Source organism: Epinephelus moara, chromosome 20 (genome assembly GCF_006386435.1).
Source record: "Epinephelus moara isolate mb chromosome 20, YSFRI_EMoa_1.0, whole genome shotgun sequence".
Taxonomy (NCBI): domain Eukaryota; kingdom Metazoa; phylum Chordata; class Actinopteri; order Perciformes; family Serranidae; genus Epinephelus; species Epinephelus moara.
Window position 1 is genome coordinate 17,196,670 of NC_065525.1, and position 17,707 is coordinate 17,214,376.

Below are 17,707 nucleotides of genomic sequence, written 5' to 3' on the forward strand. Positions count from 1 at the left end.
TCTTATGACTTCAAAAATGTTAGCTTCCTTCATTCAGACTGCACCAAACCTCGCTTTAAAAATAACAGACACAGAGCAGCAACTCTCAGGCTTCCTAAACATGAAAGAGTCGCCGCCACCTCACTGAGGTTACATGCAATCCCCAGTAATCATGAGAAGTGTCCCATCTGTGTGCACTGTATTTCTGCCCCCTCCCCTCCTCTCTTGGCCCTGAGCAACACATGAACTCAACAGAGCGGACCAAAACCCCTGACCTACTGTTCCTCCATGAGAGGAAACGGATGTGGGGAATGTCTTGCGCTCGCTCTCATTCTCTCTCTCACTAGCACATGAAACAAACGTGCAAAGTGACACATCAACCAAACGTTGAGGACAGAAACAGCTTACTGAGCGGATATCCAGCACGCCACTTTGTACACATATAGCCGCATCCAGAGCCATACATAGACCTTCACTATTTCTATCTGTCGCTGCTGTCAGATCCTGGCGTTTGAAGTAGGGAAGTTGTCATGAAGGCCAAAAAGACTCCATCTAAATGTGAATGTGTGACTAAAGGGGCATTCCACCTATCTTGGCTTGGCTTTGACCATTCTGTTTCATTAACAAGTTTAAAGATAGCAAGTTGGCAGAGAACACAGTTTCCCTATATTTTTTTGCAGGTTTTCATCTTCTTTTTGAACTTTGGTCCATTTTTTTCATTTACACATCTAACTCTAGGACATGTGAAAAAAAAAAGCCAACACATCAATAGCTTCATCCATACCTAATGCTGCTGGTGCTAATGAAATATCAGTCAGAGGTAGGGCTGTAGTAGACTCCAAATTCAAATCAGATTTGGCTGGTCAATATGAATATTTGACTATTTGTTCCCTTTGTGCCATATGGAGTTTGAAAGGGATTCAGCCGGATGTAATGTAGTAAACAAGCTAACTATGCTAATGATAGATCAGAACTGTGCAACAACATTTTCTGTCGACACTAGAAAGCAACTAAATATGAAACAGTCTCTGGCTTTTGTTTAATGTGAGCTGTCAATTCACCTCTTCTAAGCAGAAGGTGGGCAGCTGACTCTGTGTCTGCAGCTTCCTTCAGAAGAACAGAGTGAAAGCAAGGAGCGCTCACTCTGCGGCTAAATCTGGGGAGTACAATGCACAAAAAAATGAAATAAAACAAATAAATAAATCCAACTGCGGAACTTGAAAGAATCTCATTTGATTGAGCGCCCACTGACTGATTATTCGAATCACCCACTTTCAGGGGGCAGCCCTACTCAGAGGTATGTCTTTGTGCAACAATGTCTGTGCCGATTATTTTTTTGATTAACAAATTAATTTTTTTTTGTCAACAAAATGTCAAACTATAAAAAATGTCCATTATAGTTTCCCACCGCCCAAGGTGACATATTCAAATAGATTGCTGTATTAGATAATTAGTCCAAAACCCAAAGATATTCAGTATGCTATCACATATAGTGTTTTTGTACCTAGATTACGATTTTGACAACCCAGGTTTAATAACATGGATGCGCAGCCATTATGGAGATACCTGAGAATGGATTACCTCAGACAAATTTTTTTGCAGTCTACCACCTGTTTTGTAATAACTTTTGGCAATCTGTAGTACTACATCTGCTTTTACCAGTCCCACAGATTAGTACAGCCAAAAACAGAGCAATAATTAACCACTTAGCAACAATAATCAGGAACAGTTGCATGTTCAGTTGCTTTTTCTACATTCAGTATCTCCAAAATGGCCGACTTCCATGAGGACCCACTACTGCAAAACAGTGCAGCAAATCCTCATATTTGAGAAGCTAAAAGGTGACTAAAACAATTTATCCATTACCAAAATAGTTGCCAGTTAATAGTTCCAGATAGAGGTGCAACTTATTATTACATTTCTGATTCCTTGTTGTGGCTCAACTATGAATCTGAACTTTTGATAACACTCAAATATTCCCTCCTTGCATTTAGTCCCTCCTAGACAGACAGGTATATTAGTTATGTGAATGTGTCAAGCTCAGCGCTGCAATGCTGCACACAGAACAAACACCACTGCCAGTGACAATGACAGGCACTAACTTGTTGCATAATAATTAGACAGTATGGAGAATGTTGTTGGCCGCTTCTCAAAAAACCTAACATAACCAGCACTGCGCTGCAAAGGCATCATGAGATGCTTGTAGGGAGGAACTGAGGACAAAGAGAAGGGCAGAGTAGAAACAGTATGCAGAAGACGTGAGGTCAGAAGTCATCACTCGCTTCACAGATCTTCTCCCTCCATCGCTCTTCATGTAGGCTAATCTCTTCCATCTCACCTCCCTGAGCTGGCCAGCTCACTTAGCCTCATTTAACCAGCTAACGGCCAGTAATAAATCAGCAGCACACTCCTCTCACCTCTAATCTGTAGTAGACTGCTCTGTTCTGCGCACTCCCCCTGATGTATGACTCAGTCCTCGCTGGCTTCCAGCGCGAGGCAGCTACTGTAGGTAGAAAACCTCTGTAGGGAGTATGGGTCAGACAGCAAGCAGAAAACAAGACTGGGAGGATAAAATTAGAGGTACAGGATGAAACAGGAAAGAAAGGGACAGACTTAGATCCCCTGTTTTCTTTCTTTCCTGGCTGGAGTTCATATGACGTTTCATCAACATCTTTGTCCAAATGTCTTGGTCTTTGCCACATATATTGGACTTCTTAAATCCAGTAATATAAAAACAAAAATTAGGGCAGAGTATCATTCATCAAGCTTTAATACAAGTAAAGATACACGATACACAAGATGCACGAGCTCGGTGCATGCTGCACACATATGCACATCTCAGAGGCCAAGGGTGGCACCGAGAACTGCCTTTGCAACTCTACTTGCCCACTGCTACTCACATTAATAATAGTCCACTTTCGTGTTTTGATGCAGTTAGTTTTCATACCTGATGGGTACCATACCCAAGTACACATGAACCATACTCAACACGACCTTTTCAAGTGGACCCAGGAACGAGCCATGCCTGAATAAGGTATGCAGTGTTCAAACTGTACTCTAGTCCCAGATGTGAAACTTTCCGTAGTTAGCATGCTAACTTTTTTCAGTCTGTTTACCACCAATTACCTAATGACTTTCTATGGTGACACCGTTATCTTCAGATATTGTAGGAACAGAAAGACACAGTATGCCTCTCACATTATAACTTGTAGTATGTTTATTTAAGTTCAGTGAAGCTCTCATGTTGACGGACTGAGCTGGATGTGATGGTGAGAAGTCCTTCCTTCCTTCCCCTGACTTCCTGGATTAAACTGTGGCAATGTGAGCTGCGGGCCTTGCTCCCACGCCTGGACTCCTCGTAATACCCTGTGGTCACAGCCAGTCTTAAGCGCAGCTAGCTTTTAAACTAGCAGCTAATGCTACCAGGCTGTTGGCTCAGTGTTAGCATTTGTCACGAGCCACCCAGCTCAGGGACCACCGGCGAATAAAAAGGCTTTCACAAAAGGTCACGTTTAGCAGGTCTATGACTGGGAGCACACAACAAAGAAGAAAAGGCCAGTGTTGTGATACCATGCCAGACAGCCGCGTATGAAAGACCTTGACTGTGTTATAATGAAGTACAGTGTACTGTGGACTGGACGGAGCATGTTCTCCAGCGTGGCCCTCTGTAAACCCTCCGTCAGTCAGACTTATCCGTGTTTACACATGCACACTTCCTCAAGGGGACATCAGAGGCCTTATAGGGGTCAAATCATCTGTTGTGTGTCCTGTGTTTCTGTGTTGTGTCCAGCCTTGAGCTGTTCTGCCTCACTCCTGGGAGGCCCAGTCAGCAGCTCCCATACAGTGACCCTAACCCAGCAGCGGAAATCAGATGACCCTGAACGCCAGCTCCCTTTCTGCTCTCCCTTTGCCTTCATTCCAAGTCAAACTCTTCCCTCAAAAACAACACCACCCTCCTCCTCTGCATCCTTTTTTTAGATGTGAAGCACCTCATGGTGATGGCTTGTGACAGGCTCACAAACTTGCACGTTCGTGTTTAGCAGGCTGCGACGGGCTGTCCACAAGGTAGCTAGTCTTAAACCTGATGTAGAGATGATGTAGCATCCTACAAGCAGAGACAGTAATAGCTACTGCAGTTTTAAGGGGTTATGATAGCAGATTTTGCACATGAATACCAAAGACAAATTTCTGCCTGTAGCATGCAAATAGTGTACAAAGTATTTTCTATTCTAGTCTGAACTGCTGCTGCTGTTATTTTCCTTGCCGAGAGATGGCGCAGGTTTGAAACCTCCGCATTGAATGATATCTGCTGGGTGTGGATTTGAGTGTGCATCAATTACAGTGTGCGTCCTTCCTTAAAAGATCATCCCACACCAGAGCTACGCCCTCCTCCTCTCCCTCCATCTCTGTCTACATGTTCCCTTTCGCGCCTTGCTGTCATGGTGGCAGGAAGTTGAGTAGATGTACAGGCCATATGGGCAGATCAGAGCCATACGGCAGGGTTGTCAGTGGACACATATGAAACATATGGCTGCTGGTGCAGGCCTGTCAGCCATTAAGCCTTTTTCTACTGCTGTGTCTCTCTAATCTTACAGACTGCTTCGCCGCTGTTTAATTTCTCGCCACGACCGCATCCACATGTGCTACGCAAGTGTTAACACACATATGCATGTAAAGACACACACAGGAAATCCTTTTGCTTGCTGAATATTGGCTTCCCCCTCTTCCTGCCTTCTCTTCAGCGTTCTCTTGTTTGAACATGTCCAACAAACCTCGAAAACAACACACCTTGCCACACCCTGCTTGTGTATTACAGTCATCAGTAACACCTGACACCTTTTAGTGCACGGTTTCTCCCTTGGCAGGTCAGGCAGGAAAATAAAGCCCATTTTGTTTTGTGTTGGCACAAGTTGAACTGCACCCTTCTCACTGACAGCAAGAATCATGATTACTGTAATGATGTAATGTTGCACATTTACCAGTGGTAATGTTGATCACCTGGGAATTTACCTTTCCCCTGCTAATTTATTTGTTCCTAGCCTCTTTAAGATTACTGGAATCTGACAAGGAAACACCTGCATGTCGTTTAAAATCACATGAATGTGCCACAAAGTGAGACGGACAATAAATGGACAGACTAAGAGACGCACTGTACGCTAAAAGAAATTAGCTGTCATGAGCTCTATTCCAGTTCCTCCCAGTTGCTCGAGTCAACTCCTCCCAGATTAAGTCTGTGCACACCAGAAGGTTAAGAGGAGTCAACGCAGCACACAGGATGCACACCACCCATAACATCATCTTTTACTTCCTGTCCAAAGCTGCTAAACAGGAAGTCCACAATTGAAAAAAGGTCAAGAGCAGCTCCCTCACTCCTTTCTCCAAGTACAGTAGGACGTCTTCACACTCACATCTATCATGTTCAGTATGAGGGTTCACATCAGTGTCTACACTTCTATTTTTTCCTCCTGCGCTTTATTCTCCAGGCTGTTCTCAGCATGGGTTTCGTCGCAACTCTGTAATCCCATTTAGAGAGGGTATCCGTGGCACGAGCTGATTCACATACATGCACACAAACACTAACATGCTTATACACAAAAATGCGACATTTCACAATCCTACACATGTACGTAACAGCCAGAGGGGAAGGGGGGTGTTGATTAAAGGGGGATAAGGAAAATAGCTGGATGCTGAGGAAAGAAAAGTTTGAGATGAAAAACTGAGGCAGAGGAGGAGTACAGCCTCAAGTACTCAGATGAACTTGGCTCCCTGAGGCGTGTGTGCTTTTAAAGTATGTGTGTGTGTGTGTATACTCGGCTTGCCTTGCCTGATGCAACGCAGAGATCTCTAATCCAATTACAGCTCAGACCAGCCTAGCGGCCTAGCCTCAGCCACCAAGGACAAACCAAGCTAGCTTACACCGACGCTAGCAGCCCACCGGCTCTGCACAGATTTAGCAGCTCACTGCTCAGCCGAAGCCTTGCCCGAGGGTGGTGACCACATCCTTGTGAAAAATAAATTAAAAAAATCACCCAGAATTAAAGGCTTCATCCTCCAAGACAAATTAGGTCTCTTATCTTACAGGCTGAATGAGGACCTACTGTTCTGCTGGGCAAACATTCCAGATTTTAGTTTTAAGGTTTTGGGAATCAAACCAATAAATGTAAGATCCAAAGAGGGTCTCCAGTGAAGCTTTATTTCTCTCTCTGTCTGTTGGCTTCCCCCTCCCTTTCTATCCTGCACACAGCTCCAAACTCCATTTCTTTCTCTGTCACCGGCGGCCTGGGCCCCCGCTGTTAAATCTCCCTCTCTGTCCTCTATTGCAGACCTCTGCTGTTTCTAATCTAGCTCTCTGACCCACGTCGCCTCTTCCCATTTATCTCCATATCTCACCTATCGCCTCTGCGCTGCTATCGTTTCCCTCCTTCCCTCGCTCTTTACCCGCACTTTCTATATTCTCCTCCTTATCAGCTGCCCTCTCTTCCTCTGTCTGCTCTTTCTTCTTCTGGTGTTTTCAATTTGCACTGTACCCCATCTACCCATTTTCCTCTCTACATTTCACATGCCAGCTCTCCATCTTATTGCCTGAGTCAAGGAGGTTACGCTGTCGGTCCTGTTTGTCTGTTAGTTAGCTGGACGACTGAGAAACTTCTGATCAGATTTTAATGACCTTTGGTGGAAAATTACATTTGATGCAATTAGGTTAGAGTACTGTAATGGAAGGAGGTGCCTCACCTCATCTAAAATAAAGAGTACCTCCACTTAAAAGACTCTCAGAAGAAATGATTAAGCTTTTATGAGGTGTATTAAGCTTTGGGAACAACAAGCAGAGAAGCTAATTCCCAAAACTGTGAGGCTGATCGATATGTTAGACACCACGTTGTGGCTCTGTGGGATAATGAGGCTTGTTTACTGACAAGGATTATACGTGTGCCACTTTATTTGGCATTACCACCACATTTACATCGAAACACATAGAGGCTGCCCCCTTATGATAAAATATAACGACACAGAAATCGCGTACCTGTCTGATTGCTTGAAAAAAAGCAAGCGTAAATCAATAGATTTGCTTCTATTCAAAGTAGAAAGGTATAATTTAAAGCCAGAACTGAATCCGAAAGACTGCAACTAGTCCTGAAATAAATGCATCCAACTGTTCTGCAGAGTGTCCCTTGTGGGTGTATGGCAACAACAACCCTAAATCCTGCTGCAGGGGGTTCAACTTATTTTAGCTGATCTTAAGACAGTTCTGGCTGGCAGCGGTCCATGACTATGATACTCTCTGACAGAACAGCAGCGCTGCACCTAGGCCTGTGGCAGTCAGTCCTGCTACTAGAGGAGCCATCGAAGTCCAGTTTGGACCGATAATGAGAGATAGAAAGGGAGCGGGAGCAGCTGATTAGTCGTGACTGTTCCCGTCCTCTGTCAATCTTTTCTTTTCCCCGTCTCTCCATCTGATTGCCGTGCCAGTTGTGTGTGCTGGGCAGGGCCGCCCAGAGCGTTACGAAAGAGTAAACACAGTCGCAGCATGGTGCCACTCTCCTGCCAAGTGAAACAGAGGCAACGCACACATACACACACACACACACACACACACACACACTCCGGGTCATGCCAGGAGCGACACAACAGTGAGGCTCAAATGAGCAGAACATCCCCAAAGTGATCACAAAATGGATCTGAAGATCAATTTGTCTCCAAATATACTGACACATTCGGAGGTCTAATGTTTGCCTGAGTGGTTACAGTGCCATATGCATCAGAGACTGCTGGTTAAATGTCAGCAAACTGTGCGGTTGACATTGTGAAACGCAGTCCGTTCAAGCTTTTGAACAGGCCAGGACCCATCTGAGTGGGCGGAGAAGCTTCACAAGCACAGCCAGCTCAGGTATTGAGCTGGGGTTGCATTCGCAGCCTCTTGATCCATCACAGTATTAAGTTGCACCATACTCACACAGCGTGTACTGTCCTCTGGCTTTTGAAACCTCATCTTCGCTCAAACATTCTGGCAAAAAAAAAAGGGGGCAAAAACACCACACCTAGCAAGAGTTTCCATCTCGAGTGCTCGCAAAAGTGCTTAATACAGCCGTGCGTGCATTCGGATTCTCCAATTATCCACTTATGCATATTCAGTGAAAGGCAAACTGCCGAGTCACTCTGGTATCACGTTCATTTCTGGGCCTCTCTCCGTCTCCCTGCCTTTGGGGAAAGGGAAGAGAAGACAGGGAAGTAGAGAGGCGTCTCAAGAGACAAACCAGAGAGCACAGCAGTATTTACTCAGGAGTGTGTGTTTGTATGTGTGTGCTCTTGTACCCAGGCTATTTGCCTCCTCAAAAGGCATTCAATAGAGCCTTTATATCTCCCTCAATGATGCACACTGATGTCCTAAAAACTCTCCATGATACAGCATTGTGTCTTCCAGCCTGGGGAGGGCTCATTGAAAATTCACTTGGACCTTTTCTAGAGACACCAGCTAGTTGGAAACTGCACTGCAACACAGTGGCACAATATTTGAACGACTTAACCTTAAATAGGTTGAGTTAGATTTATAGTTTAACGTCATTTAAGGGAAGACAAACAGTACTTCTCCTCGCTGGTGTGCAGGAGCTGCTAGTTGTGGTTGTTACAAGATCGACTACTTTGCTCTAGGTGTCACCTTCCTGTGAAACCCGAAGTCATCGACACCTCTGAACTATGACAGCTGAGCTTTTACGGCGTGGCGATGACCCCGCTGCTCACTTTTTGCTCTGTTGTGCTGCTGGGGAACAGGAAGAATCTGCTACTGTTGCTCCAAAAAAAACAAAAAAAAAAAACACATGCACCTCTAAAAGTAAAAAAAAAAAAAAAAAAAGGAGGCTGATGTCAGCGAGGGGAGCTGAGGACTAGTTTGTTTAGACTCTGCCCCTTCAGCTTTGCTCTGCTTTCCACTGTTTTCCTTCCTTCCCAAAGACACATGAGGCCGGCACACAAAAACAGCACGGTACAGCTTGTACAATATTACCCTGCATATAGGCTATCCTCCTACATGCTCGGCTCCAAACACAGATAACACCCTGCTAGCTTTTGTTGTTAAACATTTCTCCGAGAGGGCTGAGGCTGCCCTGGGCCTGTTCAACGCTGCCTTGCTCTCTGCAGCTGAACAGTCCAGCTCAGGCAGCAGTCAAGCACGCAACCGTCTCTGCACATCAGCGTCCCGAGAGAGAGAGAGAGATGGGGGAAGAGAATTAAAGGGAGGAAGAGACAGATAGAAACAAACTGATCCGGGGAGTGAAAGACAGAGTGAGTTGGAGGGTTTAAAGTGACTAAGATGCCCTTTCTGAGGAGTAAACAAGCCAACTAGCCTTCTTGTCATCCAGCCAATCCCTCAACACAGCAGCACATCATGGTAGAATAGCCCGAAGCATGCGGCGGAGCCCAAGGCCGGGAACGGCTCCATTAAAGCAGGGCACAGTTGAACATAGCTTCAACTGGAAAAGGAGGCACATGAACCAAGGATGAGAGAAATATTCACCACAGCACAATTGATTTCAATTCAATACTGAATGAAAGGTTTCATTTTTGTTGCTGAGCCAATTGTATGGCAACCTTTGAGGTGCAATATTAAGTGATTTTTCTAATATTTTCTTCCACTTGTAAGTAGATGGAGGTCAAACTATTATTTCAGTGTTTGCAATTCTCACCTGATGACCTTCACATTTTATGAGACAGCATGAGGACATTAGAAGGCTCACAAAGAGTTACAGTATTATTTATTACAAGACTACAGAGTTTCATATCTTTCCGATCCTTGAGAGATACAACCACAGTGAAAAGCACTTTTATAGAAACTTAGGTTCTAATGAAGACAGAAAAGCTCAGGCCTCCACAGAAACTTGGGGACAGTTTGATGAACAGCTCAACTCCAGAACTGAAACTTTAAACCGTTTATGAATAAGTTATGCATCTTACACCGTTGGTCAAAGGAGTCACTTCTGAGAAACAGCTGAGGTGAACCATGGGTGTAATTTTTCTCAGGGTCGGGTGCTGTGGACAGCCGATGTGTGTTGAGATACTGAGCTAACTGCCACACACAACACGAGGTGTATTTGTAAAACTACATTGTCACTAAAAGTTTGGCCGGCCTGTGTGGTCTTAAAAAGTCTTGGCCTGGGCTGCTGGGTGTGTAGCTGTAAAGCAACTTTAGTGCCAGACACAATAAATTGATTCTTAATAGAGAGGGATTCTTACTGCAGGCTCTGACATGCGAAGACCTAACAGAAGCTGCCGTCACTGTAACAGTGACAAGCTAGTTAGGAGCTCTTTCCCAGGCTGACGCTGAGACTGACTACTGCCCTGCCCTCAGGTCAGCACTGGTACCAGAGAAACACTGACGACAGTAAAGGTAGAAATAAAGACAGCAAAGTCAGGTGCCATCCCAGTCTAGCACTGTGACAGCGTTGGTTAGTTTCTATTCTCAAGCAGGTGACTGCTTTGAGATGATGTCTGCTCATCTGTCACAGCCTATTATCAGAACCGCATCTGCGGTGCGAGCAGCGGAAACAGCCACCTGGGCTGAGACTATGTGTGCAATAGTGTGAACAGGCGTGCGCGTGTCTCAGCGTGTGCACGTGGTGGAGATGGAAATAAGGCGGCAGGGTTGCATAAGGACAGGGTTGCAGTGTGCAAAATCCCCATTGGGAACATCTACATACACATGCAGAGCAAGTCAGAAGCATGAAAGGGATATTACTCAAACTCACAGACTCAGAGTGACACTACAACCACCACCACCACCCAAAATGCTATCACAGAGTTTCTCACGCTTAGATTCAGCACTGTATGTGGAGATCAGTTGATATGAAAATAGAGACGTTTATGAGAGTGATATATTGAGATTGTTTAGAGAGAGTTTGAAGGATGTCCATTTGGAATATAGTTGCTAGGAATCTGTGCGGGTGGAGGCACTGTACTTCCTGTCAGATTAGAGTAGCAAAGTGTTTTTCCCCACTGCAAATTCACATTTGAAAGGTTATGACAACCTCAACAGGGAAACACAGGAGACTGCTGCATAATTTAAATCATACTATAGGAGTATGCTATGACCATCGTTACTTAAAATGTTTCATTTTTGTACCTGGAGTTTGGAATGTTGAGTGTCACTGTATACTACGACATCCTTAAGCCTTATCAGCTGTTGTAACGATGAAGATGCCATCAAAGTTCCTATAGCTTTTCAGAACTTTTTGCTACTGACAGGAACAACATCCTGTACTGCAACTGCTCAATAGAAATAACTGATCTTAAATCCAAATGTGCAAAATGATACCAACCTTTTAATGTTTTGATGATTCAACAGAAACGTTTCATGCACATCTATGTGTTAGAGATGCACCAACGGCCAATCAGCTAAAATGGAAAAATTAATGGGACTGTTATTGCAGGAACCCTGGGTGCCAGATGTGATCCCACCCACTTCGGTGCTCTATAAATATGATCAAACGCTGTTACAGAAAATTATCTCTGACCATTTAGATGTTTTGGTTTGAAACTGAGGAATAGTGTCTAGAATCCATGTGGTGCTCTTTTCATATTTTTAAAATTAAAATACAGAATCACGCTATGCTTATATTTACATGTTTTGTTTAACTACTGGGGTCGTAAGAGTTTTGATGCTTTCATGATGAGCCACAAAATAGTGTGTGAAGAATCACACCACTCAATTGCTTCTGTGAGACACCAAAACACACTTCTTTTCTGGTGTAGGCCACAGAAACAGAACAATGCAAATAGACGAATGTCTCGCACTGAGGAGGAAGTTCAGCCTATAAGTGGTTCTTGTAAATTCCCCTTCTCTATCTGCCATCAGACCAATCACCTGACGCTGGTCAAACTCTCGGTAACCCTTGCTGTCAGCTGCAGCGGTGCTTGGTTCAGAGGCATTTTGATGTTATCCAGACCATATAGTTTCCCAAATGCCATCTGATTGAGATTGTATTTGATGCCATTTGAAATGTTTCGATTAGGGTGGCCCCCTGAAAGTCGACAATTCGAATCATCAGTCAGAGACCCCTCATTCGACTGAGATTCCTTCAAGTCGAGCAGCGGTTTTGTGGTTTGTTTGGTTGTATGTTTTGGTCACTCATTGGTTTGCAGTGTAATTAAGCTGCAGTGTGGGGGCTCTTCACTTGCTCTCCAGTACAGGTAGCTGCAGACACAGACCCAGAGTGAGTCTGAGGCAGCTGCTCAGATGAAGAGATGCTTTGCCCAGTCAGGCTCTGAGATATCGCTATCTTCTGCCTGCTACTTAGAAGTGTTGAATTTACAGCTCACAGCAACTTAATACCGTATAGTCTCTAGCTTTTGTTTGATATCTGCTATCGGCAAAAAATGATGCACATTTCCGACCTGCTGTTAATGTAGTCAGCACGCAAGGAAGGCTTGTTTAATATAGACCATTTCAACTTTGACAATATAAACGTTCTAAATGGGTTCTTTATGTTTCCTCTTGGACTGTTTGTTTATACAGTATAGTAACAGTACTGTGACAGGAAGTAAACAAAGCTGTTGCCATAACAACAGAACAGCAACGAAACAGTCTATATTACATCACCCTGAACGTTCAGCCAAACCCTGGTCAAACTGTCAAACTCTACATGGAAAAAAGTAACAAACAGTCAAATATTCATATCGAACAGCCAAATCTGATTCAAATGAGATGATTCAGAGTCAGGTACGGCCCTAGTTATGATACCTATATTTCATCACTAATACAAACAAATGCTATTTCAATCATTTATTCTGGAGGAAAATTAACACTTTTTCCTCTACAAACCAAACCAAACTTCTCTTATAGTGTTTAATGTTGATGAGAACTTTGACAAAATTGCAAAAAATAGTCTTTAGAAAATGAACAAAATGGGTTTTTTTAAAATCAGAAAATATCTGATCAAAGAAATATACAAAACTTGACTGATGAAACTAAAAACACAGCCAGAGCCATACTTTTTTTCCTCCTAGAAAAACAACCTGTTGAAAAGATTGTCTTCTCAGATAAAAGCGATAAACATCATGCCTAAAATCTGTTACCCACAAAATGAGAGGATACACCAAGGTAGCCCTTTATTACTGGAATCTTTCGTACTATTACTTGCATTACTCGGATGATGCAGGATAATGATACGCCGCCTGCGTACCATTAAGTCACAGGTGATGCAGAGCAAGCTAAGTGTACATTAAATCTGACTCTTGCTCAGGTCAGGCAGCCTAAAGCGGTGCTCCACTTAGCTGCTGTAGTTTCAATTCTCTCGCTCTTCGTTCAGCATTACCAACCCATCACTCAAAAGCGAGGGGATTAAACATCTGTCAAAGCCTGCCCATTTCACCCAGCAGGAAAAGACACATTTAGGCGTCACGCATCTCTCCAGTGATTTAACGTCCTGTCTGACTCTGAATCCGGACGGATGAGGTCATCAGCTCTGAAATAATGCTCACTGAGTGTAGTTTGCAAACACATTCTTGCTTACATTTTAAGGCAAGTGATGATACTAGGAGGTGTTATTTGTAGCCTCCTGCTGAAACTGCAGAAAAAAATTCTGTTCTTGTGAATTTGTCACCCACTGTAAGCCCTCATATCATCGTCTCTATATCTCCTTTCCTCAATCTATGCACCATTAGTAGGCCGTCATCTGCTACAGACCTCCATTTGATTCCCTGTGGAGCTTCATCCCTCCTATCAACTACTCCACCCCTTCCCCCCCACCTGCTAATTTCCTCTATTTTTCTCCCTAATCAACCATTCCATCGAACGCATTCATATCCCCTTTCCTCCATCGGTCAAAAACCTGCCGTCTCCCATTCCTTCATCCCTCTAGATCACCCTGCCTTTCCCTCATCAGTCTCGCCTCTTTCATTCATCACGCCTTCCTTTCTCTCATTTCATCTGCACATTTCCCCCCAAATCAGCTGCTTTCACCACGCCATCTCTCGCTCTCTCCCTCTCTCTCTTCACTTCCTCCCTCCATTGGTCCTGGCTGTGGCGTCCTTCACCCTGGGTCTGAATTCAGAGTGATTACACGCTTGGTTAACTCATTCATGGACTCCACTCTGTCAGTGACGCACACTGGACGCATGCCCACTCGCTTCCGATGCATTCAGCTCACATACACACCTTACCCGCATATATAAACAGGAGAAAGCGTGCGGCTTTAATATGAAGGTAAACACATATTCGACACACAGAAACGCCACCAGTCGTAGTCAGCGGACAGCTGCGTGATAATACACATTGTAGATACCCTACTTAACTTGTCATGAATAATTTTTGTTCATATATAACCATGACTCATTTTATAGCATACAGAACATGACACAATGACTTATTTAAAGGGTGTCACTCCTCAAAAAACAGATTCAGCATCTTTCCTTAGATGGAGAGGGTGAATTAATACGAACCACATTTAGTAACATCCATGATAATCCTGACAGTTAACACACGCAGGCAGGCAGCGGCCTTCTCTTTCACTCTTCGCTTTCCTCACCTCGTCTTGCACCAAGACGTAACTGGGTGTTGCTTCTGAATTCCTAACAGATCACTAAGCAAACCAGTTTAGGTCTGACACCACCAACCGTTTGGGTGAAAAGTACTCATTATTTTATGTGAGTGACTGAGGGGAAAGAGAAGAGGAGGGTTAAGGCCTATAAATCACATTTACAGCTGATGCAACTTGAGACAAGTCAATGCAAGAACCAGTTACCAAAACCAGGAAAACCAGTGTCAGTAGAGGGCGGAAACTTGAGGATTATAAAAACTAGAAGAAAGCTCTCAGAGAGTGTGTTCAGGAATTATGGCGGGTTGTGTGAGGGCACACACAGAAAAACTACTTGAAAAACAAGAAAGATGTGATTACTTTTCTCACGTCATCTAAATTGGCCCTTTACTGAGGCTGGATGAAATTTAGGACTGTTTTGTACAATATTGTGAAAAATTTGTGTCTGCAAATACAAGCAAGACCAAGATACATAAGTACATGTGTTATTTTGGCTCATATGCCTCACAGTTAGGGAGCTATGACTGAGAATAACACTTTAATAAGTGGCAATGAGTCTGCGTCTTCTGCACCCAAAACTCATATTTGCCAATTACCTCACTACCTGTCAAATTTCAATGAAGTCTTTTAAGTATTTTTTCTGAAATCCTCCTTAATAACTAACAGACAGGCTACTTGGACCAGAGGTAAGGCCAAATAGTTACTGTAGTAAACACCAGTACTCTGGTTGGGGGTATAGAGGGGCTGTATCGTTATCTCTCAGCAAAACTGTTGTGATGTGAAGACACACCCCTGATAACATGCTTCCACCCTTCCTTGGCCCGGATCTGCTCGCAAAGTGCTGCGGCCATGCAGCCGGCCAACCTGATAACCAGTCAGCAAAAATAAAAATCTCTCAGCGACACACCTTGGTTTGCAAACCTTTTGTGCTATGCCGAAGACCTGATGTTGTCCTGTTTGGGAAGATATCTGATCCCACTGTGCTTCAGTATAAAGCATCACAGGGTGAAATTTGAAATGTGGAGTCCCTCCTTTACTTACAGGCAAATCTGGCTTGAGTTCTGACCAGACAATTGTGTGCCTTTGAGTTTGCATAGCAAACACGTAAGTAAATACTAGATAACACATTTGATTTCTACGATAGAAGGCTGGGCAGGCCACTTATACTCATGTCAAAGGTTAATCGTGAATACAGTCAGCATGGCTGTGAAGTGTGGCTGTATAGCAGGTGTCAGATGGGTGCATCACATCAGGTGCTGACCACCAGCTCTCACCAAAGAAAAGAGGCAAATCAGCATCACCATCCTCTGTCAGGTGTCACATGCACCACCAAGGCAGCATCTTAAACTGTGCAGCTGCCTTAATGATAAATATATATTATGTTTCAGTTATATTTCTAACTGCAATCAACCACCATCTGCATATGTTTATTCATCTTTCTCCATGGTGCCTATCTCACAACCCTAAGAGTTATATTCTCCATCAGTGAGCTCTTTGACACCGGACCCTCTGTTGTGTCCCAAAGGTAGCACCTTAAGTTAGCATGAGTGCTAACAGTGGGTCCAGCGCACCTTGCACAGGAAATAAACTGAACCCGGGCATAGCCGCGTTAGCAAGACTGACAGGCTGCTAGCGTTAGCCCATTTGCTGTGTTAATCATTCCTATAAATAGGCTCCCCGTACAGCAAACTGGCGTCTACAGAGATACTCTCACGACCTAATCTGGGCGCTGCCACCGTCGGCTAGATAGCTGCAGGCCATAGAGGTGCCCCAAAAATACCGCCTGGCCCGGGGTAACAGGAGGCTGGCTCACCGCTGCAGGATGAGACCGCTGCCAGCTTTGCTACCAAGCTAGCATCGCACAGCTAAGCTAAGCTAGGCAACATGCTACCCGCTTGTGGCTGTATTAATGCGTTAAAGTGGAAATGTGAGAGCGTCCAACACGACAGTGCACCTGTCTGCTGCTGACTGTGATGGTGTCAGCTACCGTGCGGTGAATTTGCAGCCAGCATCGGAAAGACTGCGCAGTTGACCTGACAGAGGAGAGTAAGCTGGCTAGGCACGTTAGCTGTCTGTACTCACCCCATTAACCAATCCATGGCGCTGTTTGTAGCTAGCTTAGCTAACGTTAGCTGGCAGGGGATGAATCCACCAGGAGCTGGAGGCGACCCCCCGAGTTTATCCAGCCACCACCCTCGCTGCCCTGGCTGCCTGGCCCCCGAGTCCCGTCGCTCTCCCCGGGGCCCGTGTCTGTCCCAGCTGCTGGATCCCGGCCGGTCAAACGCAAACGCCGCTTAAACTTTGAGCGATTGTCCTTGTTTTGATCCTCAGCTGGCTCGGATCATGAAGTGGCAGTAACACAGTCAGATCAGTCTGTTAGCTGGTAGCGGGAGTGCAGCATTGAGTGACTTTGAGCAACGAAGGCGAGCGGAGGAGGGGAGCAGGGCAGCGGTGAGGCTGTGCCTGGAGTCGCGGTGTCCGGTGCGCAGTGGCGCCGAGTGAGGCTCGTCTGTTGGGATGCCGCTGGTCAACTCGGTAACCTCTGTCATGAAGCCTTGTATGGCTACCGTGCTAGCTGACAGCCTGAACCTCCACTGGAGCTGCTGCTTTCTGAGCGAAGTCTAAATCGGAGTCCGGAAGTAAACACAGACCCGACCCACTCTGTCTCTCCTGTGCGTAAAATGCGTGTCACGCAGGGCTGTATGAACATGGATGCAATGGGATATGTAGTGAGAAAGTTAGAGAAAGATAATGCCAGTTTGTTTAGAGTTTAAACACATTTATACACCCACAACTTAAGACTTTAACACTTAAATGGATGGATGATCACATCTGCTGCTGACATACTAATGAGTCCAAGTGTTACAGCACATTAGTTACCATCCTATTTTAGGACAGTGGTGCCCAGCCTTGATGTGAGGGGTCACCAGACGATTGCAGGGGTAAAGAAAAACACATGTTGCAGAAAATTAAATCCCACAACCTATAGCCACATGAAATCCATAACCTGTGATGAGGGGGTCACAAGCTAAAAAGGTTGGGACCCAAAGTTTTAATAAAACCTGCTCTCATCCTTTTCCATCTCATCATAACTCTTATATGAGGGTGCATCATGGGTTTAAAGGTTACTGTATAACAGGACAAACCCTGCTAGTGTAATGAATCATCTCTGGACATAGATATTAAGATTTTGGTTCAACAAATCT

General features: G+C 44.6%; 1 protein-coding gene across 1 annotated transcript in view; it reads right to left on the minus strand.

The window, feature by feature from the left end:
- mob2a (MOB kinase activator 2a) overlaps window positions 1-17,126 on the minus strand; it is a 68,437-nt gene extending 51,311 nt beyond the window's left edge. Inside the window, exon 1 of the mRNA XM_050072180.1 lies at window positions 16,584-17,126. Coding sequence (XP_049928137.1) covers window positions 16,584-16,600 — 17 coding nt within the window. The 5' untranslated portion in view covers window positions 16,601-17,126. The remainder of the gene's footprint in view (window positions 1-16,583) is intronic.
- Window positions 17,127-17,707: the final 581 nt, after the last annotated feature.